Genomic DNA, 26,116 nt, shown 5'->3' with positions numbered 1-26,116 from the left:
TGACAGACTTGTCGGGATCTGCTATCGTGAAGTCGCACTTTTGTTCGATGTTTGATAAACAATACGCAGTGGAAATAGTATCAGTAAAAGTTATATATAATTATAAAAAAATAATAGATCCTTCATAGTAAAGGCATAGGCGAAAATATTTGTTAATAAAATTCTAAATGTTTGAGTCAATAAAGTGATCACCTGAAGTAACTCGTTATATTCGAATGTATTTGAGAAACTTGATCATCAGGCGACTAAAAGTTGGTTTTTTAATTCCTTATATTTTTTGAGATATTAAGGTGACATTAGGTTTTTCAAATGGCGTCGTATATGTATTTTCAACAGTAGTTCATTCAGTTGGACATTCTTTACAAAAAGGCATTAATATATTTATATCGGAAAACCATTAGTTTACTAGATATTTCAATGTCTCAAATTTAACACATACGAGACAGATGACATAGCATATGTATATACAATGCCTGGAAAAAGCGTCCCGATGATCTGCAGCAGCAGCGCAGGTTCCATCTCCATCGTTGCCAGGGGGCCCTTTGCGCGAAGTTTTCGCGTCACCGTCCTGTATGGCCTTCCCCATGGGTCAGACTCGACTGCTTCAACTAGTTCGGACCAGGCACGGTCCTTTGCGTTCTTGATCTCCTTTTGTAGCAAGAACCGTAGCACGCGCCATGTCCGGTAGCGCAAGGAGACTTCTTCCTTGTCGCGTCGTCGCCAGCGGCGGGCCCTTAGGTACCGTCTTAGGATCCGGACGCATCTCGCCCTTTGCTCAGCGATGTCGGAGTGCCACCAGTAGACTGCTCTGCTTCGCACCGTGCCCGGTGTGACTCGTGGCATAGATGCGTCGCAAATTGCTGTCATGGCTCGGCGAAGGTTCTCGGCCTCCTCTTCCACGCCTGTTTCGGTCGTAGTCGTCGAGGCCGCCCAGGTCCAAGCTGTTGCTATAGCGGCCGCCCGGAGCAGATCTTCGTTCCTCTCCTTTACCTTCCATCTTGACGGGGGCCGCGTGCGTCCTCTTCTCGGCGGGCCGCGACCATCGCCTGCAGTCGCCGTTCCAGGTCCAGGTGTGTCCACCTCCATGAATATGTAGAGGTGGTCCGAAAGTGTCTCGACCACCTCGGCCACTCTCCAACCAGAAAGCCGCCTGAATGCATCGGGGGAGACCCATGTTATGTCGACGATGGAGCTCTCTCTCCACGCCACGCTGGTACAAGTCGAGACCCTGTTTGCAAACAAAAGTCCAAGTCCCGCGGCCCAGTTTGACAGCGCGCAGCCGCGCGCATTGGTCCTGTGTTTCTCCATTCTGGGGAGTGCGTGTTGAAGTCTCCCAGGACGAGCACTTGCCGGGGAAGTCGTCGCCTGACGCAGTCGTCAACCCCGTCCAGGAACTCCTCGAACACTGCCCACCCGCTGTTGGGTGACACGTACACACCCACCACCACCATCCCTCTCTCCTGGATGGTTTGGTGGAGCAGGTCTTACGCTCGGCTTGACCTTCCCAAGTTAGTCTGGAGGATACGTATTTTTTGAATCACTTAGTGTCATTGCTTCCATGGCTTCCTCCATACCAGCTTCCTTGTTCACGGGATTCCCTAATCCTTCGGCCTAATCGTCGGCCAAGGCGACCCTTCGCCTTGTGACGGCGAGCCTTTTTCGTTGCCACTTGTGGCTGTGAATCCGCGGGTGTTTCTTCTTGTTCCTTTCTTCAGGTGGGGGGGGGGGGGGCGCAGATCGGTCCTCCCATCCTGTGTACAGATGGTGCTTGAGCGCCTCGCAGAGCAGGCATTTAAGACTCGCGGCAGTGCATGTTTTAGCTTGGTGTCCCGGTTTGCCGCATCAATAGCACAGGTGCCCCTTGTCCTCCTTGGACGTGCAGACCTTGCTTATGTGTCCAATGTGTCTCCAGACATCTGTAGCACTGTAAAGGTCTTCGCTCGATGGCTTTGACCTACGCTGTCGACTAACCTATGGCGACTTTGCCAGCCTGGGCCAGTTTCCTCACTGCACCGGCCGGGCTTCGTGTCCACACAGATTCAAGGCCGTTTCGGGCGAGACGAATTTCTCTCAGTCGATCGTCCTCCGCCTTGCAACCGCTCTCCTTCGCCAGGGTGTTCTTCATTTCCGCTTTAGTGGCCGATATATCTATCCTAGTCAGCCTTCCGCAGCTCGGAAGGGTGTCGTCACGCGGACTTTGTTCGGATCCAAGGCCCGGGTCAGCTGTGCTGCGAGCGCAAAGGCCTTCTCCGTCTTCTGGTCCTCGGGGACCTCCAGAACGACGCCTCCAATAATGGTTTTGCGCATCTTCACCGCTTTGATGCCGACCTTGGCCAGGGAGACGCTATCCCTGGCCGCGGCCAACACCTCCGAGTAGGATTGGCCCGATTTATCCCTCGGTGTGATCGCTACCGCCGATGTTCGTGGGGTATGTGAGGGACAGCTTGTCTCCCCCTTTTCGCGCGTTCTCCGATCCTCCCTCTGGGGCTTTCTTCGGGCTCTTCGCCCCTGTCCCTGGAGTTAGCTTCGCCGGCTGTTTCTTCTCTGACTCCTTTTTCTTTTTATTTTCTCCTTCAACGGTCTGGCATTCCATGGCAGCCGCCTGTCCTCCCTTGATCGGAGGAGTGTTTGGAACTCCAGCATCTACCCTTTTCGTGTTCTCGTCGAAGACGACCTCCTTTTCTTTCCTTCTTTCTATGTTTTGAAGGCGTTCTTCCATCAACCGGAGCAGCAAAGGTCCTAGCTCGTCCACCTTGCTTTCGATTGCAGCGAGTCGCGCTGTGTCGCTGCTCTTTTCTGCGGTGGGGCGCGAGGCCAGCTCTTTTCAGAGCGCCTCGTCCTCTGCCTCTAGTGTCGCTATACGTCCTTCCATTATAGCGGCGCCATAGGCGGTGTCCATTCTTCTCACCATCTCTGTTGCACCAGCAGCAATGGTCCTCGCCGTTTCCTTCAGCTTTTTCCGCCGTGTGCCCTTGAGGTTGCGAGATGTCTCGGTAACCTTGGTCACCTCAGAAACTCGACGGATCAGTTCGGCTTCTATGTTCGCCGTAATAGATGTTCGCATCTCTTCGGCTAGGTCCGTGGGGAGCTCGGGGGATCCGCCGGCCTTTCTTTTCTTCGCGCGGGGCGCTTCGCCGGCGGGGGTTTCTTCTTTCTCCGTCACTTTTTCCGTCCGTAGGTTCCCCGCGTTCAGTGTGGAGTAGGAGAACCCCTATTTAGGAGGGATCGCCTTCTTCATGCTTCTGGTGCTGACGTGTGTTGGCTCGGCAGTCAACTCCGCTCCGCTCCCTCATCTCGCGGTTTCCTCTACCTCCTTATCTTTCCCCGCGGCTACATCCTTTATCCCCATTGGGCGCGCAAAAATGGCCATTGTTCCGCACTTGTCACTCCACCAGTCACTGCCACTTTCGAATGGCCCGCGCAGCGCGCTTACGGCGCGCGTGCCAATATGGCTGCGTCCGTGTAGTTCCTCGGGTAGCTCATGTAGCGGCGCTGTTGTCACGCGTCTCAATATGGCTACCTCACCATCATAACTTCACACTCGGTTTAAATTCGCCTTTAACGTCTTTCCAGGCCGGATTTCGTTAGTTCATCCACCCGCTTTTTTTCACAGACACTAGTCCTTCACTCTGGTTACCTTCCTTGTCCGAATTCTCCAGATTTCCGGAGATTTCCATCACGCTCACTTCTCCGTCCTCTCTACGTCTGCTCTACGTGGATGCCCCAATGGAGCTCCTCAACTTGCATAAACTAATACACGACAAAAGTCAACAACGCGTTGGAGAAATTGAATTCTTGGGTAAGAGTTTCGCTGAAATGCGAGTAGGAGTTCAGTCAGTTTCCAGATCTGAATTCAACTCCTAGTCGCTGGTATTTGTGGCATTGAGTTATATCATTATTTTTTTTTATTATTTTTTCCCATTTTATTTTGTAGTAGTTAAAATGGTTTATTCTTAGCAGTTTGCTTATGTTGCTGTCGGGGGATACTTGTATTATACAAATTGGGAGCAATATATTGTTCTCCCTTGATCTTTTTGTCGTGAATCGTGTGACTTTTGTGAATTTTACGTCGTCTATTTCCAAGGCTTGTAGGTCCGTGAGTATTTCCATTTCGGTGTAGCTATTGTCTAACTGTAGCTACTGCCTTTTAGCAAGTATGTGTGGTGTTTCTCCGCTTTGGGTGTATACGTGTAGAAGGTTGTGTTGGCTGCCCGAAGCGTTTCTTTCGTTGTGTGGAAATCGGATAGATTTCGGAGGTAGAGAGCATGCTTACCTGAGTGTATCCTTTTGATATACAACTGATTGATCTTGGCTACTTTCTCCATGAGCGTTACTGCGTCCTTAGGGTCTTGTAACGTTATGTTGATAGGCGGCGGTTTGTATTCTCTTGTAGTGGATGGGGCCTTCGTACGCTCCTCTGCGGCGTATCTGGTGGGGTGTCCGTCTGGGGTGGGACTGTGTTTTCCCATTTTGCCACGTAGTATTTGGTTTTTTTGTTTAATTTGCTCTAGCTTTGTGTTTGGCGTTGGGTAGTTTGCTGGTCCCGGCCGTTACTGTAGATGTGGTCCTGATTCTAGCAAGCTGAATCGGTTATGTGTTGTGATCGTTGGGGGCGAGGCAGCTTTTACGGGTCTCATGTTTCTATCTTCTTTGGTACCTTCGTCCTGGGCGCGTGGGGGGGGGGGGGGGACTCTTGTTTTGTGTTTTTTAGGATTTCTTCTAATCCTTTGGTTCTGGCATCTAGGTTTGGTTGGGGGTTGAGTTTCCGCGTCTTTTGCGCGGAAAGTCTTAAGCTGTTGATTTCCTTGGCCGCTTTTTGCGGATTTATTTTTCTTTTGGTGGGTTTTCTTGTTAATTCTAAGGTGGGTTTCGTTGCCTTGCTTTTTGCATCATTCTCGGTAACTTCTATTTTTTTATATACTTTTAGTTTGTCTTTTTTTTATTTATTTATGTCACAATGATGTCACTGCAGTATTTTTCACTTTCTGTCACTTTTTGTCGCTTTTTGTCACTTTTTGTCACTTTTTCTTTTTCCTTTAGAGGGTGGTTGTTTATTTTGACGCGCACACTTTTAGGGCCTAAGCCTGCTGTTCTTTTTTAGGCTGAGAGGTCCGTCCTGTTCGGAGGTTTACGGTCAACTGACTAATCTAGTCTTATACTTGTCGTGTAACCCATTTCACATCTAATACTTCTTTGCCTTTTACCCTTTCTACCAATTTCCAAGTTTTATTCTTATATAGACATTCTATTTCTTTATCCATAGCCTGTTTCCAATCTTCACTATCTTCACAACAAATCGCCTCCTCAAATGTACAAGGGATATCTACTCTACAATAATGTTTTCCTTTTCTGGATACCTTATTGGAGTTCTCTGATTACGTGTAGATCTACTAGGGATTTTTACGCTTTCACCACTACTATCATTTTCATCATCTCTACTTTCTAACTCTTCCTTATTGATGCTGTCCAATAAATAATTATCTTTACTATCATCGCTACCTACATCGAATGAATTCTCCTCAAAACCGATACATTTTGTGTCTGTTTCTATGACCTCTACATGTCCAGCTACTGTTATTTTTCAACCTAATAGGACTCTGTAACCTACTTCACTATATCCTAACAGAATTCCCGTATCTGCCTTCTTATCCCATTTAGAAACTCTTTTCTATTCTGGCCTTCTTACAAAAACTTTATTTGCATATAGGTATTAATTTTCAACACATGGTTTTCTCCCGAAGAATATTTCAAAAGGTGTCTTTCTCTCCACAGTGTTTGCTAGTATTCGATTTTTCAAGTATGCCGTTGTACATTTCCGGCCAGTACTTTTTATGCACTTTCGCTTCCGTTAACAAGCAACGCTCCAAGTCCATCACTGTTCTATTATACCTTTCCGTTTAATTCATCTACGTAGGTTATACAATTACTTATTATGATACCTTTATCCCTAGCAAATTTATAAATTCGATTGTTTCAGTATTCACTTACATTATCGCATCCTCATATTTTTAACCTCTTGCCCGTTAAGTTATCAACTTCATTTACAAACTGCACGAGAGAATCAAAGACCTCATCTTTTGATTTTATACAATAGACCCTAGCTATTTTACTATAATCATCGATAAATGAAAAGGAATATCTTTTTCCATTTAATTCGGTAGTCCTAAAGGGACCGCACACGTCCGTATGAATTATTTCCATTATTTCCCTAGTCTTAGTTCGATTATTTTTGAAAGGTAAATTATACATTTTACTTTCTATACACACCTTACATTTCAAAAATTCCTTTTCAAATTCATTCGGTATACCTGTCACTAGCTGCTCTTTACCCAAAGTATTTAAGTATTTAAAATTTACGTGTCCTAGCATCCTATGCCATCTTTCCTTTTTACTCATACCACTACGTTCGGCACTGTTTACTAAGTGCTCCTTCCCTTTCAATATACTTTTCATTTTATATGTTCCATTTTCTTTGACCGCTACAGCTGTAAGTTTATTGTTCTCATCTATTATTTTTGCAATATTTCCTTTTGAAATAACCATATTATTATTATCCGTTAACTTGCCTAAACTAATCAGTTTGCTGACATTTTTTTCACATAAAAAACTTTATTCATATTTATTTTATTTCGCTTTCCAAATGCTTCAAAATAGTACTTTTGTTATACTTTTGTTGCCTTTATCGATCTATTATCGCCCAAATATATATTTACCGGTTCTTATAGATGTATCTAAATAATTTACATCGTTAATTATGTGATCGGTACAACCGTTATCTAATAGCCACATTATTTCGTTATCACTTATCTCGTTCATCTCGCTACTGTGTACTGCATGCGCCGTTGCCATCCATGTGCCTGCTCCTGAGTTGCCATACTCGCTCGTGCCGGCTGCTGATTGACGATGGAAGTTTCCACGTCTCCTGCTCGTATTGCCTTTGTTTCCTCTTCCTCTGCTGCGACCACGTGTTGACCCACGCCGATAACTGTTACTGCTTCCCGCTTGGACGCCATTTTGACACTCTCTTGCAAAATGTCCCACTCTTCCACATTTGAAGCAGCCTTCTTTTTTTGCAGCAAAGACATTAGTTTTCATTTCTCCTCGATTTGATTTATCTTCCTTTTCCGCTATTTCTATTTTATTCCCCGCATACGCTACCGTTTGATTCTCTTCTTTCACTGCATCTATTATATTCGCTATGCAGCTATACTCTTCGGGTAACGCATTTAGCATGTAATTCAGCTTTTCCCTCTCACTCACTTGTGCGCCTGCACAAGTTCATTCATTAATTTTTCAAAATCGCTAAAGAACGATGCTGAATCACTGTATTTGTCGAGACTTATCCTCTCCAATCTCCTTTTGCACACGATCTGTAGTGCTGTCGACTCTCTTAAGTACATTTCGTCGAACTTTTTCATTATTTCATACGCTGTTTTTTTCTTCACTAATATGTTCTAATTGTCTATTTGAGATGGCACTATAAATTATATTTATCGCCTTCAGATCCTTTTTGTCCCAGTCTGGATTGTCTGTTTCAGTCTTCACTCTAATTATAACAATATCACATTCTTTATACCTCACAAACATTGTTATTCTCTTCTTCCACATCCCGTAATCATCACCATCAAATATCGGTATCGTAATTTCAGATCTTTCCATTTTAATTGATTTTCTATTCTTTACTCAAGCGTTCCTACGTGTTCGAAGTATTTTTCTTTTATTTTATCCTTGGAACGTTTCTTACCTTACTAAACTCACCCGAACTAACTCGCAAGACTAAAACCCACGTACTAAATAGCTTGCAAAATTAGAAACCACGCTCTGCTACTATGTTGAGGTATAGAGAGGATTCGGAAATACAAATAGGTTACTGTATTTCACACACAAAAGCTATACATATATATTACACTCTGAAGACCTCGATAACCTTCTTGCACGCATGCTTGTTGTCAACCGACTCTTCTAGATTCTTCTAACAGCCTCCAATAGTCTTTTGTCTCAACTGAGACCTGGACGCCGTCTGACGCTTACACATACATTCACATGTACAGTGTAAATGTATCATCTACCTAACATAGACAATATCATATGATTTTGTAAATTTATAGTCTATAAGATCGTAGAAATAACTTTTATACCACTCAAAAATAAAATCACTACATAGCTATACCAGGAAAACCAATAGAACTCGATATATTCTCTAAAGAAGGGCATCCAGTTGTTAAACTGATGCAACCCTCTCTGTTGGAAACTAAAATAACTATAGATATATTGTGTGGAGGCAATCAAATGAGAATCATTGGCAGTCCCAAGAGTTTCTTACGATATTGAGACCAAAACTATAAATATAACTAATAACGTAGATTTATCCTCAATGCTCGACACCTCAGAAAAGACTTCTAAAGTAATGAGCAACCTAAACGGTTATAGCGATACCTTGAATCAAATAGAAGATAGAGTCAATCAATTAACTTTTTCGCACAGAATGACACAAATTAAAACTTGGGGTCTCACTACGTTGCAGATAATAGGATATATATCCATTGGACTCATATGCTTGTATCTGCTTGATCAGATAGGACTGTCAAAAGTATGTATTTACATATTTTGCTCCAAAATTAAGAAAAACACTGTTAGTAACACACCTAGCGTTAGTACTGCAACACCCTCCGGCTCCATAAACATTTACACATCGATACCTGCAACAGAAAAAGAACTAAGAGTAAGTTTTGAATTATCAACGCTACCCAAGGCCAAATTTCATCCATCGATTCTGAAGAAACGCAAGAACTTAGAAGACTAAGTTCACTGTACGAAGGGAGGAATGCAACGTCACCCAAAAGCCAGGCATCTGGCGACATCGGATATATCGATAACACCTAGTCATGCGATAGCGATAAGAAAAGACAATAGCCGGACTCCCACCCAAAAGATATGTGAATCATAATGAAGAGATAAAAACCCCAGTCCTTTAGTCAGTAAGTCAGTCCGTATTCTGCAGTTAATAGAGCATACGAATGGGCTATTGCTCATTCGCCTTTTTATGACACCTCGTCATTTATTACGTGACAGAGACACCGAACGTGAGGCAAACCAAATTTCCCGTTTCTTCCCGTCATAGACAATAAATTTAAGGAACACTTGAAATAAAAGCAATTTGTTTAGTCTGAAGGACCTTAAATATGAAAATGCCAAGATTTATGGTGGGTCCTTAAGACTATTGCGGGTACGCAATAAGGATGTGCGGTCATCTGACTACCATCTTGCCCGCAGTGTGATGCCTTGTTTTCTAGAGAGTCACCGGACGTAATATTATGTATTACGCAATTATATTATTAAGTTCAAGTAAAATATCCTACATTGTGATAAAATATATTTCCCTTATTTTATTTATCACCTTCTTTAAAAATATGGTTGTTAGTTATTTAGATCCTACGAATTGTACGTGTCATTTCAGTCGGAAACATCTAACAAACAGGCGATGAAAGATCTTTTCATTACAAATAAAAAATAAGAAAGTTTGATTTTTCAGCTTAATAAGGTCTCAGCTTATTGCCATTCATATGTTATGTGTTGTCGAACGCTTCGACTCTCAGTCCCTCTTTCTCTTTCACTCGCATTGTTCTTTACTACATTTGCCACGTCACGTTTAACACTTCATTGTCACTGGCTTCAGGAATAGAGTCGTTTCTACTTCTATTTTACTCTGTAATTGCGGGATTTAGGTCACGAATGTGTTGCGATTATTGAAAATTTCATGCATATGATTTATTTACATAATAAATTATTAGAGAAAGGAATTGTAGACGCTGTATGTATTTATTATAAAAAGCTGGAAGAATGCGAGCAACGCCATTACTTAAAATTCAAGGTTTCATCCAGTGCATGCTATTCAACACTCCGCAGTCCTGTCTGCTACCTTTCCCTTTGATCCAGATATTGGATGGTCGAGTAATTTAATTTGATCCGGGCACAAATATCAATGAGGTAATACTAATGCAACAATGAAATTTTTTTACTCTTTAAAATTCTTTAAAATTAAATGTTTACTAACATACTTGCGAAATTTTTCTGATCAAAGTAAGACCAAATACGGCGATTTACTTCAAATCACATTTATTTATTGATGACACAAAGGAAAATAAGTTGCTATCATTTATTAAATAAGCTGCCTTCTTCATCGATATCCGAATCATATAAAATCTGTATCTGTATAAGGAGCATATAACTCGCATTTATACGCAGTTATGCTATTTTCATCCAGTGAAGCCAATCAAAATATTTACGAGAGAGTCAGGTGGCGCGAGTGAAGGGTGAGAGCTTCGTCGAAGTAAACTTTCCTTTGCTCTTTCCCAAGAAACAAGAATGCTGATAACACGAAAGCGGAGATCGTTGCGAATCCATTTCATCAAATATTATGTAGGCTCGTGAACGAAATTTTACTAGCAATAGAGAACAAACACAATGAGATTAAACATAATGTTTAGTCTACGATTTTTCTTACAACACGTCGCGTAGGATGCTTTATGACTTCGAATGTCATAGTCTTCTTCTCTACGTCTTGTACAAGATAAGCTAGAGCCCATGTATTGTTCGATTTCAGTATCCCTGTGCACCCCGCTGCTGAGATTGCCCTACTTTCCTCTGTGTAAGGAGGTTATCACGCGCACAGAAATATTTCGACCAATCTTTAATTGCCAACAACTTAAGCATAAAGTCGGAAACGTAATATTTTTATTCTTGATTTTCATTTTATTCGTACTTCAAGAATTACCAATTAAATTTTTCATTAAATAATATCATTAATATCATCATTCATATCAGCAATATCATCAAAGCTGACGTGCCTAATGTGCCATTGATATCTCTACGGTTCTTCCGCCAAATATTCGGAAGAATGCGTACGCAGCAACGGTCGCGGACATCTAACGAACGAGTGCGTAGTGAGCATATCGAGGGGCAACAAAAGAAAAGAATCTGTCCAAAGATTCATTCGGTTTTGAACAGGGAAGTGCGAAGGGTTATGTGTATCAGCGAAGCATACATAGTCGAGAAGCGGGGATTGTAGATTGTTGATTGTTAAATAAATTATATTGTTGAACATCGAGAGTATTTCTTAGGCACTTACACTCCTCGTCAAAGAGATAGCCCAGGTGAGTTACCTTTAATTTCTCAATGACGCGTGTAAAGTTTTTCGTCTGTAACGTGTAATATCAAAACATCATGTTTTGTTGTTTTGTTGAAAATAATTAAAAATATTGTAAGGCTTAGTGTGTATGAAAAAAAATTGTTTTATTCTACGAACGAAATGATAGCACATGTACAATAAGAAAATAATGATCAACATAAATTATAACTAGCAATAATTATTTATCAAACATATGTCGGAGAGGCGTCAGGAGTAGGGTTGTGGGCGTTTGCTAACACAAGTATGGATACTACAGACTTGACAGTCAACCGTGGCGGTTGGACACTCGCGATATTAGTGATATTGGTCTTAGGTTCAATAACGAATCCGCGGCTAACGGGACGATAGATCTACTTGCTCACAAAACTAACTCAAACGTGTAACACTCGCGGACCGTAAGGCGTTACTCCTCGTCGATGAGATCGCAAAAAAGAATGAATCTCCGTCCCGATAATGCCACAGAGAAAAACTATGATGGGGTGTGTCTAAGGACGCGAGATCATCGGATTCGTCGAGGACGGCCTTCGTTCAGAAAGTAAGGGAAGTTGGCGTTGCTGCTAATTGGTCAATCTCCATATCGGTGGTTAGAAAAAGATGCTAGCCGCCCTCGAGGGGAAGTTGCTAGTGGGAGACGCCGTTCGTTGAAAAATAGGTCTCCTCTATCTTCTCATAGTTGGGACAAAGACTGTTTGAAGGACTTTAGTCAACTAAATTCTAAGATTTATGACGGGCCCTCAGGCTAGCTGAACCTGTACTGCGGAGACGCATCGACATCAGCCAATCATGTTACTCGAAGAATAGGGTCTGCGTGTGGCGAGCTACGGGACAGAGACCGTTGGAATGTTTACTGTTGAGTGTGACAACTATTTTCTTTTTAAGTAGAGCTATAGAATTACTCCATACATTTGTTAGACAAAGCGTTCATCCCGTGACCGCGGCTACGTTCGGCGACTGGCTGTCGTCCCGAGCCCAAGTTTATTATCACAAATCGCAAATAAGTACAATTGGGTAGAATGAAGGCAAATCGTTTAATTACAACTGTAAACTTTAATTACAATTTTACGGATTTTCCCGAAGTTCCAGAGGGAGGGTCTCCGGTGTCCTCTTATCTCCGACACATATTGTTACGACCGTTCGCGGAGAGACGCGGTCGCTAGGAAAAACGCGTCGGCGAAAGGCGTAAATTCTCGCTACGATTATGTTAATCGACGCCGCGAAATAGTCGTTCCCCTGTTTCGGTTAAGATAACAGAGGTAGTTTAATGAATGTAACACTGTGTATTTTCGACCAATCGCGGGGAGACGTAATCGCGAGGAGAGACGTCAACGGGGGTCGTAAATCCCCGTTACGATTATAACAATCGACACCACGAATTGATCGATCCCCTGATTTCCGTTGAGATAATAGGGGTGATTGAGTTTGTATAACACTGTGATTCACTGAATTATAAATTATATATTTCCAACACTTAGATTACACTGACGTAGAGAAATAAATAGTTAACAACTTGTCGCACGAAGATGTGTTAGATATGTACGCTAGAGCAGGGCTCTTATAATGGAAATTAATGTATTAATGGACTCAGCACTATAATATATTTAGGAGAGAAGATGTATGTTCGACAACACCGAGAACCGACAAAAGATTTTCGTGAAGTATGCGACTCTCGCGCTATGTATAGACTGCCGCGTTAGGCGTTAGTTTTTAGACTGACTGTCGCTCTTTTTCTAATACAGAAGAAAAGTTCGGTGTGGGTGTGCCCCTGTGCCTAAAGAACGCGGATTCGTTGTTCCCACTTTCGTTAGGAAAAGTGAGGGTAACGAATCGCGGTGTCGATTGGTCATGACCTGCACTACTGCTCGAAGGGATGAGTAAGAAGTCTCCTACCATCGTGGTGGATAGATGACTGTGTGCGTGAGGAAAACATAGCTTGTTTTATTAGAGGGCTATTCGGATTTTCCTAATGGGTGCATACCCGCTTTCTCCGTGCTTTAAGTACGCCTAATAAACCCAAGGACCTCTCTAAAAACCGACTGTGTTTGGAGAATATTTTTAAGCTTTAGAAATTCTTCAAGACAAACGGATTGAAGACACATGGCGAAACAATACAGGGAAGTGAAAGTTATGGTGGGTCCTTAGGTTTATTGAGGGTCGAAGTGCCGTTACGCAGGTCGGTTGTTGTCCGGTCGCGCGGGCTGGCGTGCAGATGTTTTAGGCGGCGTAACACACTGTATTCACAGGATAACATAGAATAATATACTATACAATAATATAATGAATATGTCACAGAAAGTTGACTCGACTTTACGATATCTCTAGATAAATTCGTTAGACTATTTGATTTTGCTCGTCAGATATCTCGATGTGTCACGTTTGACTCGTCAGAAGGAACTGATCGCCTTTCGATAATTTCTTTATCTCATTCGGAAGACGACCCCCACTATGCTCGGGTCACGTCACCGCTCGCACCTATGATCATGTATGCCTCTTCTTATGTGGAAAACGTAACGGTCAAAAATTCGACGTTTCTAGAGCTCGCTGCTTGGCGACAACTATGCTCTCGTCGATACATTGTATGTGATCCGGCGGGCAGATAAGACGATCTGCCTGCGACATTGTAGGACCGCGGGCGACGGCTAGAAAATACAGCCTGTGGTAAGCCTCGTGACGTAACACATATATACTTATTTAATAATGGGTACATCCCCCTTTATTTTCTATTGCTTGTATTGTATGATTTTCTATCGATTTATATAGTTTTTGGATGTAATTTTAATTTAACATATCCCATTCGCGTACAATTACATTTTTTAATTTTTGTACGTGTTGATACTGCTTTCCATTCGCGTATACGCTGTGAACAAATTCTGCCCAGCAATTTCCAATAACATTAAGTTCCGGGGAGCGTGCAGGTCACGACAAAATAGACATATTGTTTTCATTAAAATATGATAGGATCAATCTAGATGAGTGTACAAATGCATTATCTTGTTGAAAGATGTAATCAGGTCCAGAAATGGGTTCTGTACTATTATTTATTTGTTCTTTGATTAAATTTATATATCGGACACTATTCATTCCCCCATGAGCTTGATACTTGTCTTACCGAAATAACCAATGCCGGCCCAAACCATCACATTGTCTTCTCCCATTTGTCGTCGAATTGCTGACATTGTCTCTTTTCTTATGTCATGAAAATAATATTTTAACCCATCAGGATCATCCAAATTGAATCTTTTTCATCTGAAAATAGTACCCTTCTCCATTTCTTTTTCAAATGCATTCTTTCTTTTGCAAAGCGTAATCGTTCTACTTTGTGTTTCGTTGTTAAAGAAGGTTTCTTCTTCAATTTTAGTCTCTTGATATTTTTGCAGGATAGTAGAACTCGACGAACACTTGAAACACTGACACCAACACTACATTTCTTCATTATTTGCTTCGTTGTTAACTGCGAGTTGGAAGCTACACGGAAAATTGCTCGCTTATCAGGATCGGATAACGATGACCGTCGACCAGTACTTTTCTTTTTGCCATAATCTTTGTGGTAACCGTCGGAGTCCATTCTAGGTGAAAAGAGAATTCGCGTTTCGTCCCGGGACTATCGGTGGACTCGTCAGTAAGGCTATGTCCAGTAGTCCCTGCCTTAGATGTAGGGGGAGTCTCGCTAGGTGCGGTATTTGTAACGTGACATCGTATATTCGACCGCTAGCGAGATAGACAGACTCGTCGTCGTAGTAGCCCTCTGGTGTTGGCGGTTGATACCCGCGGATCGCCCGGGAGGTGTTACGCCGCGTTCATGCCTCGACCTGTCGGCGTCCTATTGGTACCAATCCGTCACATCTTCAACATTTTTTAAGAAATTGTGTATTACTACGACTTCTTCTTATTACTTCCGATATTTTTGCTACTGATAACTGTTGCTGTTTGAGTTCTAGAATTTTCTTTTTTTCAGACTCGTTTAATTTTTTTCCGCGTCCCATACTTAGAAATTTATATAATATTGTACTGTAATCTTTACTCGTTGATAGATCATGAAGTACTGAGCAATTTGTAAACATATTAACAGAGTGTGCTATCATTTCGACCTTAGTTTGGAATAGTTTTTCTTGATTGTATAAAAACATCTACGACATTGTGACTTATTTCCAACAAGCTGCGTATCCTGAGCTCATCATGTTTTGATATTATACGTTACAGATGAAAAAATTTACACGCGTAATGGAGAAATTACAGGTAACTCACCTGGGCTATCTCTTTGACGAGGAGTGTACATCTAACACCAGCTCAATATGAATAGACATAACTGACGTAGTCTCTTCAAGCAATTTCTTATTAATTGTAGTATATTTTCCCTATATGTTAAATTTCTGTCTATTTTCAATTATTTTCGTGAATGCCTTTTAGGGGGTTAACCTTAGAGAGTGGTTTTTCTTTATAAACTTGAGTCAGCGTAGATAAAAGACAGTATATGTTTAATATTTTGCGCAGTTCTTCGAACCTGCAAAGTTTTAACAAAAGCGGAATCTGACTGTTACATCTGGCGACTCGCTACCCAAACCAGGCCCAATACCGCGGGCAAGATGGCAGCCAGATGTCTACACAACCTTACTGCGTACTCTCAATAGTCTTAAGAGCCCACCATAAATTTTGGCATTTTCATATTTAAGGTCCTTCAGACCAAACAAATAGCTTTTATTTCAAGTATTCCTTAAATGTATTGTCCATTACGGGAAGATACGGGAAATTTGGTATGTCTCACGTTCGGTGTCTCCCGCCAGGAACTTTCTCTCGTGGGCGACTAAAACCCATCCTTGCCCACCAACTTTCTTCTTATCCAATCAGAAGCAATGAGTATTGTCCTCACTTTCCTAGCCAAAATTGCCACTAACAAATCCTATCTCGATTTCCTTTCGATCACCGAAGCGTGCAGACGTGTGTCTAGTGCTCAGTGAAGTTCGCAATACAATATGTGACGACCTTCCGACGAAAGTGAGTTGAAACAGAAACAAACCAAGTGTTTTCTAAACTTACTCGTGGAACATCCAACACATCTAATCTCTAATCCAAATCCTAATCGACTAATTATTTCAATTTGAATTAACTAGCTCGAAGATGGCTCAAGTAACCAGATCGGGCACCCATGAACAAAACTACAACTGCATTGTTCTACCTCATCCGTGTCAAAAGGATAATATATCCCATCTTTCGAACTACACTGACATCAAAAAACGTAAGCTTAAGTCAGTCAAAAAAATGTAAACACTACTCAGAACGAACCGTCAACAAGCAACGTTACTACTTCGAACAGATTGACAATATTAGAATCTATAGACTATTCTATGGACGTAGTTGAAACACCAACAAATCAATATACACAAAAAACCCTTCTCCCACAACCAATCTGCATTGACGATGTTATCCGCATTCAAACAATGATAAAATCTATCGAGAATGATATTAACAAAGAGGATTACATACTAAAAATTAATAATAATCAGGTTAAAATCCTGCCGGCCAATGCTGACTCCTACAAAAAACTAACAAAATTACTAAAAACCCTGAACGCAAACTTTCACACATATCAACTGAAACATGAAAGACCTTTTCGTGTGGTACTACGCAACATCCACCACTCAGCTAACTTAGATGAACTGAAGTTAGGACTCTTAAATCATGGCCAAACAGTAACCGACATTAGCAATATAAGGCATAGAATCACAAAAAAACCCCTATCTTTATTCTTTATTGACTTAAAGCAAAAGCCAAATAACAAAGAAGCCTATAATATCAATCGATTAATGAATGCGGTAGTAAACATTAAACCACCTTTTATATAAAAAAAAACAGATAGTTCAATGTAAAGGTGCCAAAGGTACGGCCACACGTAGAAGTATTGCAACTACAATCACCGCTGCATTAAACGTACCCTACAGATATTTGGTAGGTATTTACCCTACAGATCAGTGCACTAAACGTTCAGAAACTCCTGCGAAGTTCATCCTTTGTCAAGGAGAGCATTCTGCGAACGATATAAAGGTTGCACAGTCTATAATACCATGTATAAGAACAAGTACCCCAAACCCAGAGTTAAGGGTTTAACCAACCAAGCACTTAATCCACAAAAATTCACTACTCTTTCAATCTCTTATGCACAGGTAGCTCAAGGAAGTCAATGTAAGCCGAAAATCTATAGTGATCAATCACAAACTAGTGTTCCCAGTTCATAGAACACGGACAACTTCAATAGGCTTGAAAAATTAATCGTGAAACAAACAGAGCAAATTAATCACTTGTTATCATTGATTACAATCATCGTGGACAGTTTAACACGCTTCGACGTAAAATAAAACCAATACGCATAGCTCTTTGGAATGCTAACAGTCTAGCTCAGCATAAATATGAACTAGAACTCTTCTTAAAACAACAAGAAATTGATATGATGTTTTTATCTGAAACTTACTTCACCGATAAAAATTACCTGAAAATGAATGGTTATAACTTTTACCATACCCAACATGCCAGTGGAAAGGCCCACGGCAGCACCAGAATTGTCATCAAGACCAACATAAAACACTATGAACTTCCATCATTCCAGAAGGACTACCTCCAAACTACAAACGAAGCGATAGAAGATTAGCATGGTCCAATCACCACATCAGCATTATATTGTCCTTCTAGACATTCTATTTCCAAAGAAGACCAATAAGTTCGCTAAACGATAAATTCGATAAATTCGAAAATAACGCTAAACATACGCAATAAAGGCAGCAGACTTATCACAGTAAGAGGCAAAAATCTTTCGAAATGCATAAACGCCAACAGACTTAACTACTTCAGTAAAAACAAACCCATTTACTGACCCGTCGTAGCAACAATTAACTCAGCAATGATCGAAAACCAACTTAATAGCTTTGTCCATAACCAACTCACAAACTGGCAGCTCTTTAGGGAAGTATTCAATCACTCAACATCAGCCTCAATATCCGTAAAAACATAGAAGAAGATATAGAAGCAACCACGGGATATTTAAACACCAGCATAATAAACGCGATCCGTTCTTCCACCTCGCACTAAGTGTTTTGTCAATAAACATGAATACCTCCTTACATAATAATAAAAATCGCAAAAAAGCGCAGACTTAGAAGAGTATGGCAAAGTCATAGAACACCCGAAGACAAGCTCCCCATATGCGGCTTCAAGTACTCACTAAGGAAGGTAGCCAGGAAACTCGCGGTTTCAGGGTTAAAACGCGGTAGCGAAATATTGTTAGTTTAACCCCTTCCCGTACTTTAGTGAGTCAGATTCGCGATGAAGATTTTGGTCCAAACATGAATATCGCGAGTCAGACTCGCGATGAAGATTTTGGCCCAAACATGATTATCGCGAGTCTGACTTGGGCCAAACGTAAACATAACAAGCCGAGCTCGCGTACTGCTTTTTGCCCGTTACGATCGTGACTGAATGTTAATTCCTGTTTACGAGCATCAGTCTGGCCTGTTTAGCGCGCGTCGATGTCTACCGCTTGGGCCCGAGTTTCGTCGAACTAAATGACACAGGAAGGGGTTAAACTGACTGTTGGAGACCTTTTCTTATTAGTGAAGTTTCCTTCTGATTGAGGTTAGGCTGTCCGAAAAGTTTCTTTCGTTTTATAAGGAAATAACAAATGCGCAATGTTTTTTGTTTCATATTACTTAATAATAGAAATAGAGCGGAGTGTTTTAAAATAATATAAAACAGAAATTATTGTTCATCTATTATGGCCTTACGAAACGAAAAAAACTTTTCGGACAACCTAATATTCTTGCCTGAAACTCTCGTGGCGTTGAATTTATCGAATTTATGATTATTCTACTTGAAATATTTTTCCATTCTCCTAAAAAATTCTTCTTTAAATGATTTCTTGATGAAATATGGTGACTTGATTTTCTTTGTTTCAAGTGCTCCTATATATTATCAATAATGTTTATATTGCGGAGCTGTTTATAAGCGTTTTCAAACACGATACAAGATTAACGCTCTACCATATCATTGTATATCGCGTATCACTGGGCTTTGAATAATTACCTTGCATCAGGATGAAATCGTCTTTAAACCCATTTTTTTATGCTTTGATACAGACTATTTTTTTAAATATTTATGTACGTTTTATCCTATGAAGCGCTAACTCTACAAAAATATATTACATATATATTTTTACCATTAGTCAGATATTTATTAATATTTTCATAACAGGTAGCGAGTACTTTTTTTAAATTATTTTGAGGGTTTGCAGGAATATGTATATATCTTTCATTTGCTAAAACTTTCACAATAAACGATGTTATACCATAGTTTTGTTAAGGTTATGTACTACATGAAAACTTTTTACATTGGCTCTGTGGCATTGACTTCGCCACAAGAAATGATCCGTAATTATTAGAAGTGGAATTTATAATGCAAATATTTCTCCCTTCATCTTGACGAATAAGAACTCATATATCATGCAAATGTCATTAAAATGCAAGCGATGGAAGCAGTCAGTGATAAAAAGTCAATTCCTGTCGACCTTTCACGATCAAAGACCACTCAGTGCTATTTCTTGTTTGGTTTTGGAGATAAAATTGTTAATCGAATTATTCATGCGTAACATCCAGTTTCAGTAGTAGGATGGGCTTATTAATAGTATGAGAATCTAGAGGAACGACACATCGTATATCGTTACAGTACTGTAAAAGACGTGTCGGTATCTACTATCGTGAAGTCGCAATTTTTGTTCGACTTATAGTAAAGAATACGCAGTGGAAACAGTATCAGGTAACAGCCGAGTTTTTGTTATTCTCTATTCAATTGTTTTCCATTAGCTGTCATTTATCATTACTAATGTCATATAGATCAAAAATATCATCGGGTTATTAATTACTACAATAGCTTAAATGAAGTTTTTGAATACTCAAATATTTTGTATTTTACATTTTACTCAGTAAAACTGGTTCATTATTGTAATTTTGTAATTTTGTAATTTGTAATTTTTTACAACCAGTCAGTAGAGATAATCGGAACATTCGTCTTCGTAACATACTTGCACGAGACACCCGTTATTCTTTGGCAAAAATTGAATCAATCCGCGGTGATAACATTAACCATGCGAGATATTTTAGGCATTTTACATTTTAAATGGTAAGATCCCTTGTTTTTAGTAAATAAACTGAAATATATGCAAATAAACTGAAGTATACATACGTAATATTGAATGCATATAAAATAAACCATGAAATGGTAGTGGAGAGAGTATGTATTTACGTAATTATTTTATTAAATTTGAGCAAAATACTCTACATGATGATAAAATATATTTCTCTTGTTATATTTATCACATTGTTAATAATTATATTTGTTAATTACTTAGATGCTGCGTCAAAATATCTCATCGTTTCATAGACATTCAAGAGTTAAAAGGACTTTATGTTCAATATTTATACAAAATTGTTGTTAGTTGATTATAACAATTTTCTTTACTTGTGTACTATATATATTTATGACACAATAATTTGTGCAATAAAAGCCTTGGTATTGTAAAAATCAAACAGAAAACAAATTATAAAACTAAATGACGTAGATGTAATGCACTATAATATACATAAACAGGATAATAAAAAATATTGCACGTTTCTAAAGCTAAAGTAAGATGGAAATGGAGCACGAAAAAGTGCGCTTTGTTTCTTACGCGAACAATAGATGAGTGAGCTTACCTCGTGCAAATCGTAAAGGAGAAGATTATGACGTTCGGAGACGTAAAGCATTCTGCGCGACGTTTTCTAAAAAAAATCATCTATTATGGATGAAACTTGTTTACTCAATGAAATCTGTAACGGCATATTGGAAATATGAGTCCTTCTACCTCCATAAATAGTTAATAAATAAGAGCACATATAAACAATGTTTATCCAGATTTCATCGTCCCTTCTACGCGTGCAAGCTTAAAAATCACATACGTATTCTCCAGGTGCTACTATATGTGACTGTCTCGCACGAACCACGCATATGTTCCACACAAATTAGCGATCACTGCATACTATTATATTCACACAAATACAAATAAAGCAAAAAATGCAGAAGCCAAAGGAAACTACAAAAAGATTGTTTAAGCTTAAAATCTCATCTATAACAAACTTTGTACATTATTTTAAACATTTGCCCACTTACTATTTGATAATTCAGTGGCAAATATTGGAACTGAAAGTGTGAAGACCCTGAAACATGGATACAATCAATAAAGAAACGAATGAAAATGGGACCAATGAAGGATTGAATAAAACGAACTCGCTCGAGGAATTCTATGCTGGTAGTGGGATCCTTGTGACTGGAGGAACCGGATTCCTGGGAGTAGGTCTACTGGAAAAACTGATGCGCGTGTGTCCACGCATTGCTGCCATTTATATTCTAATTCGTCCAAAAACGAACGAAACGATAGAACAACGATTTAAGAAGGTTATGGATAATCCTGTTCGTAAATATATTCTTGTTTCTTTCAATGTTTAAGCCTGTCAGGAACCAAATTGATTAACTCTCATTTCCGGAATTTTCGTTTTCAGATATATGATGGCATTAAAGCAAAGAACACCTCACTTTTCAACAGAGTTTATCCTGTGAAAGGTGACGTGAGTCTGCCGGATTTAGGTCTTTCGCGAGAACATAGAAATCTGTTATTAGAAAAAGTAAACATAGTGTTCCATGTCGCAGCCACTGTGAGATTCAATGAGCCGTTACACGTGGCTGTTAATGTGAATACCAAAGGTACTGCTCGCGTGATCCAACTTTGGAACGAAATAAGGCATCCAATTAGCTTCGTGCACGTGAGCACAGCATATAGTAATGCGAATCTACCTGAGATTGGAGAAAAGATTTATACGTAAGAATAAGTTAGGCGCAAACACTGTTCCATGGTTTATGAATATTTTAATTGTAATTGTAGCGTGAAGAATATGTTCACTTATTATTAATTTTGCAGCACGAGTTTGATACCTTCGGAGGTGATCGATATGTGTGACAAATTCGACAAAACGTGGATCAATGAAATAGAAAAAAAGATTTTAAAAACTTATCCAAACACGTACACATTCAGTAAGAATTTAGCAGAGCAGATTGTAGCAACCAAGTGCAGAGATCTGCCAGTTGCGATAGTGCGGCCAAGCATAATTGGTGCCTCTTTGGAAGAACCATATCCCGGTTGGGTACGGAATATTTCTGGAATTACAGGTATTTTAATAGATATTCTTCAATAATAATTGTCAATACACCTTACATTTCACAAAAGTGGGGTTAATTGATTTGTTTGTGAGAGGATCAATGAGAGGCTCTCCACTAGATTATCATTATTATAGTTCAAATTTGTTGTTGCTCACTATTACGAGAATTCATTCCTATCTATTTAGCATTACATTTCTGCTACTCGAAAGTCACAAATAATTTCTAATCGATTCAATGTTACCAGGCACCTTTCTGCTCATCGGCAAAGGATGTGCAACAGCGATACGAGGTAGGAGAGATGCAAGATTGGATGTAGTGCCTGTCGATTTCGTAGTCGACACGATAATATGTATTGCATGGCATGTCACGCTACATCCTGATCATGAAGTTAAAGTTTACAACTGCACCAGCAACGCATACCCTTTTAAGTAATATTTCTTACGAATATATTTCAACTAATGTAATTCGATTGTTACAGTATTCCAAAAAATTCAGTTTATTTAAGTAATGTAGACAATGCGCAAACAAACGTAGAAAATAAAAGTCCAATTGTGATCACAATACGATAATTTAGGAAGATAGTGATGTAATGTAATACTTATTTAATTGCATAATATTTCCTGAGATACTCGGATAGTAATAAACTTTACTTTAAGCGTAATTCGATTAATTGTACAAATGTAATTATTTCAATTCGCAAGATGGGGTCAGATGAAAGATACCATGGTGAAATGTAGCATAGAAACGCCACTGAACGATACGCTATGGTACCCGGGTTGTCCAATGATAGCTAATAGATATATTTACAACCTTCGGAGTGTAATTCCGCATGTTTTGCCTGCGTTCGTCATAGATATCTTTTTAAGACTCCGAGGTAGTAAACCAATGTGAGTATTCTACCAATCCTCGAACAACGAGGACAATCTTTCGGGGATAGCTTCTATCTTCATCTGTAATAATAACTAAAAATGATATTTCAGATTGATGAAACTTCTCAAAAATGGTAATAAGCTGTTCACATCGCTACAATATTTTATCTTGCACGAATGGACTTTCCAAAGAGATAACTGTTCCGACTTAGCGAGGAAAGTAAAACTGTTGAACGACAGCGATATGGTCAAACTAGATTTACGGGATATGAATTGGGAGAAGTATGTTGCAATTTACCTGATGGGAATTAAGAAATTTATTCTGAAAGAAGACGTTAACTCAATAGCCCGACAACGATTGTCAAGGTGCGTATAAAAGTATCTTCGCATTAAAAAATAGGATTTAATGTAAATACATATATTTTCGATTATTTCAGGCTGTTCTGGATACATCAGATCACGAAAATATGCGGTACAATAATTTTACTCTGGATAATATTATGTTTTGTGTACTGACTATTTGAACGGCACGTTTTTCTCCTTTAGGCAAAAACAATATAAATACAATTTTACGAAGATGGAGCTTATAATTCGTTGCATTTGGTCTTTACACCCGCTCCATTTCTAAATAAATTCATTTATGACAATGCTTAGAAAGGATTCATGTATATATATTCACAATCAATTAGTAACTTACACAATCTCTAAACGAAGACTTTCACGAAATATCGAAATGCATTTGTACGAATTCATTAGCGCACTCTGTTACGTCGCCTAAAACATCTACACTCCAGTCTTCACGACCGGACAGCCAACGGCCTGCGTAACGTCATTCCGACCCTCAATAAACCTAAGGACCCACCATAACATTTCACCTTTCACTGTATTGCGTCAACATGTATCTTCAGTCAATCCGTTTGTCCTGAGGAATTTCTTAAGCCTAAAAGTATTTTCCACGCAAATCTGGTTTTTAGACAGTTCGCTGTTGAGTGCCGAAGCGTGCAGACGCGTGTCTAACGCTCCGTGAAGTTCGTGAAACAACACGTGTCGCCCATCCGTCGAAAGTGAACACAATCAAGTGTTCCCTATCCCTTAAAGAAAAAAATCCTATGCTCCTAACCTCTACCCGAATACTAGCCTCATAGCCTCACGACTAGTTATTCATTTTGAATTAACTAGCTCTATGATGGCCCAGGAATCGCGACCAGGCTCTTCTGAGCAAACTCATAACTACCCCGCGCTACCTCCTCCGTGGCAAAGGTGCATCAGATCCCGCAGCAGTGACGCCAAAAGTTCGAAGAAACAGAAAATAGAACCACCAAAAACAAACACAAACGACACCCGGAACGAACAAACAACAATTCAAGTAAACAACAATTCAAGTATACACTCACAACAGGTTCGCCGTATTGGAATCCTCAAACGACGCCATGGAAATCGTAGAGCCGCCATCAAACCAACACACACAGAGAACCCCCCTCCCCCACCAATATTTGTTGATGATGTCATTGACATAAAAACGATGATCAAGTCCTTAGATAGAGATACCTCCAAGGAGGACTACAACCTGAGGATAAACAACAACAAGGTAAAAATTCTGCCGACAAACCCAGATGCATACAGAAAACTCACCAAGCTACTTAGGACCTTGAACGCCAACTTCCACACTTACCAACCCAAACTCGAAAAACCTCTCCGAGTGGTTCTACGCAATATCCACCACTCAGCAAACATAGATGAACTCAAATTCGAAATCTTAAAACACGGTCACGAAGTTATCAACGTTAGTAACATAAGGCATAGAGTCTCGAAAGACCCGCTATCCTTATTTTTCATAGACTTAAAACAAAAACCTAACAACAAAGAAATTTACAAAATCAGTCGGCTATTGCACGCAATAGTAAAATTCGAACCACCGCTTGTTAGAAAAGAGATAGTGCAATGTAAAAGGTGCCAAAGGTACGGTCACACGCAAAAATACTGCAACCATACCTTCCGCTGCGTTAAATGTGCAGGTACACACCCCACTGACCAGTGTAGTAAATCACCGGAAACCGCAACAAAGTGCATCCACTGTCAAGGTGAGCATCCTGTCAGCTACAAAGGCTGCTCAGCCTACAAAACCCTGTACACAAACAAATACCCTAAACTCAGAGCAAATGAGGTAACCAATCAAATATCCAGTCCTCCTAAATTCACCACTACTTCAACCTCCTATGCCCAAGCAGTACAAGGAATCCAAAATAATCCGAATAGCCACAGGGACCATTCTCAAAATAGTGTCCCCAATTCACCAAACACAGACAACGTCTCTAGGCTTAAAAAGCTAATAGAGAAACAATCAGAGCAAATAAATAATTTGCTATCACTATTAACACTCATCATGGATAAATTAATACGTCCCGACGCAAAATAAAACCAAAACGCATAGCTCTTTGGAATGCCAACGATGTGGCTCAACACAAATTTAAACTAGAACTCTTCCTTGAACAGCAGCAAATCGACGTAATGCTCGTATCTGAAACCCACCTCACAGACAAAAACTATCTGAATATAAACGGTTATAAATTCTACCACACCCAACAACCCAGCGAAAAGGCCCACGGCGGCACCGGAATCATAATCAAATCAATCATTAAGCATTCCGAACTTGCATCATTCCAGAAAGACTACCTCCAAGCAACAAACGTAGCAATAGAAGACTGTCATGGTACAATCATCACTTCAGCAGTATACTGCCCTCCCAGACACTCCATCGCCAAAGAAGACTTTGATAACTTCCTGGACACCCAGGGCAGTAGATTCATAGCTGGAGGAGACTATAACGCCAAAC

General features: G+C 40.1%; 2 protein-coding genes across 2 annotated transcripts in view; both read left to right on the top strand.

The window, feature by feature from the left end:
• The window catches only part of LOC117240707 (putative fatty acyl-CoA reductase CG5065), a 271,254-nt gene that overhangs the window by 211,705 nt on the left and 33,433 nt on the right, over positions 1 to 26,116 (top strand). The window lies entirely within an intron of this gene.
• LOC117240724 (fatty acyl-CoA reductase 1-like) lies at positions 21,392 to 23,799 on the top strand. Its single transcript, XM_033506756.1, has 7 exons — positions 21,392 to 21,670; positions 21,760 to 22,076; positions 22,176 to 22,423; positions 22,659 to 22,842; positions 23,116 to 23,301; positions 23,395 to 23,649; positions 23,721 to 23,799. The coding sequence occupies exons 1-7, from the start codon at positions 21,425 to 21,427 to the stop codon at positions 23,797 to 23,799; spliced, it is 1,515 nt and encodes a 504-aa protein (XP_033362647.1). The 5' UTR covers positions 21,392 to 21,424.

The sequence above is a fragment of the Bombus vosnesenskii genome, unplaced genomic scaffold (genome assembly GCF_011952255.1).
Source record: "Bombus vosnesenskii isolate JDL3184/JDL3185 unplaced genomic scaffold, Bvos_JDL3184-5_v1.1 scf7180000014854, whole genome shotgun sequence".
NCBI classification, from domain to species: domain Eukaryota; kingdom Metazoa; phylum Arthropoda; class Insecta; order Hymenoptera; family Apidae; genus Bombus; species Bombus vosnesenskii.
Note: the sequence above shows the minus strand (reverse complement) of the source record. Positions and strands in the feature narration are given on the sequence as shown.

What these genes read in the sequence shown, in the direction of transcription:
- LOC117240724 (XM_033506756.1), top strand. Translation starts at nt 21,425, where the DNA reads ATGGATACAATCAATAAAGAAACGAATGAAAATGGGACCAATGAAGGA. An exon ending in AGAAGGTTATGGATAATCCT is followed by an intron (nt 21,671 to 21,759) that starts GTTCGTAAATAT and finishes TTTCGTTTTCAG; the next exon opens with ATATATGATGGCATTAAAGC. An exon ending in GCCCGACAACGATTGTCAAG is followed by an intron (nt 23,650 to 23,720) that starts GTGCGTATAAAA and finishes CGATTATTTCAG; the next exon opens with GCTGTTCTGGATACATCAGA.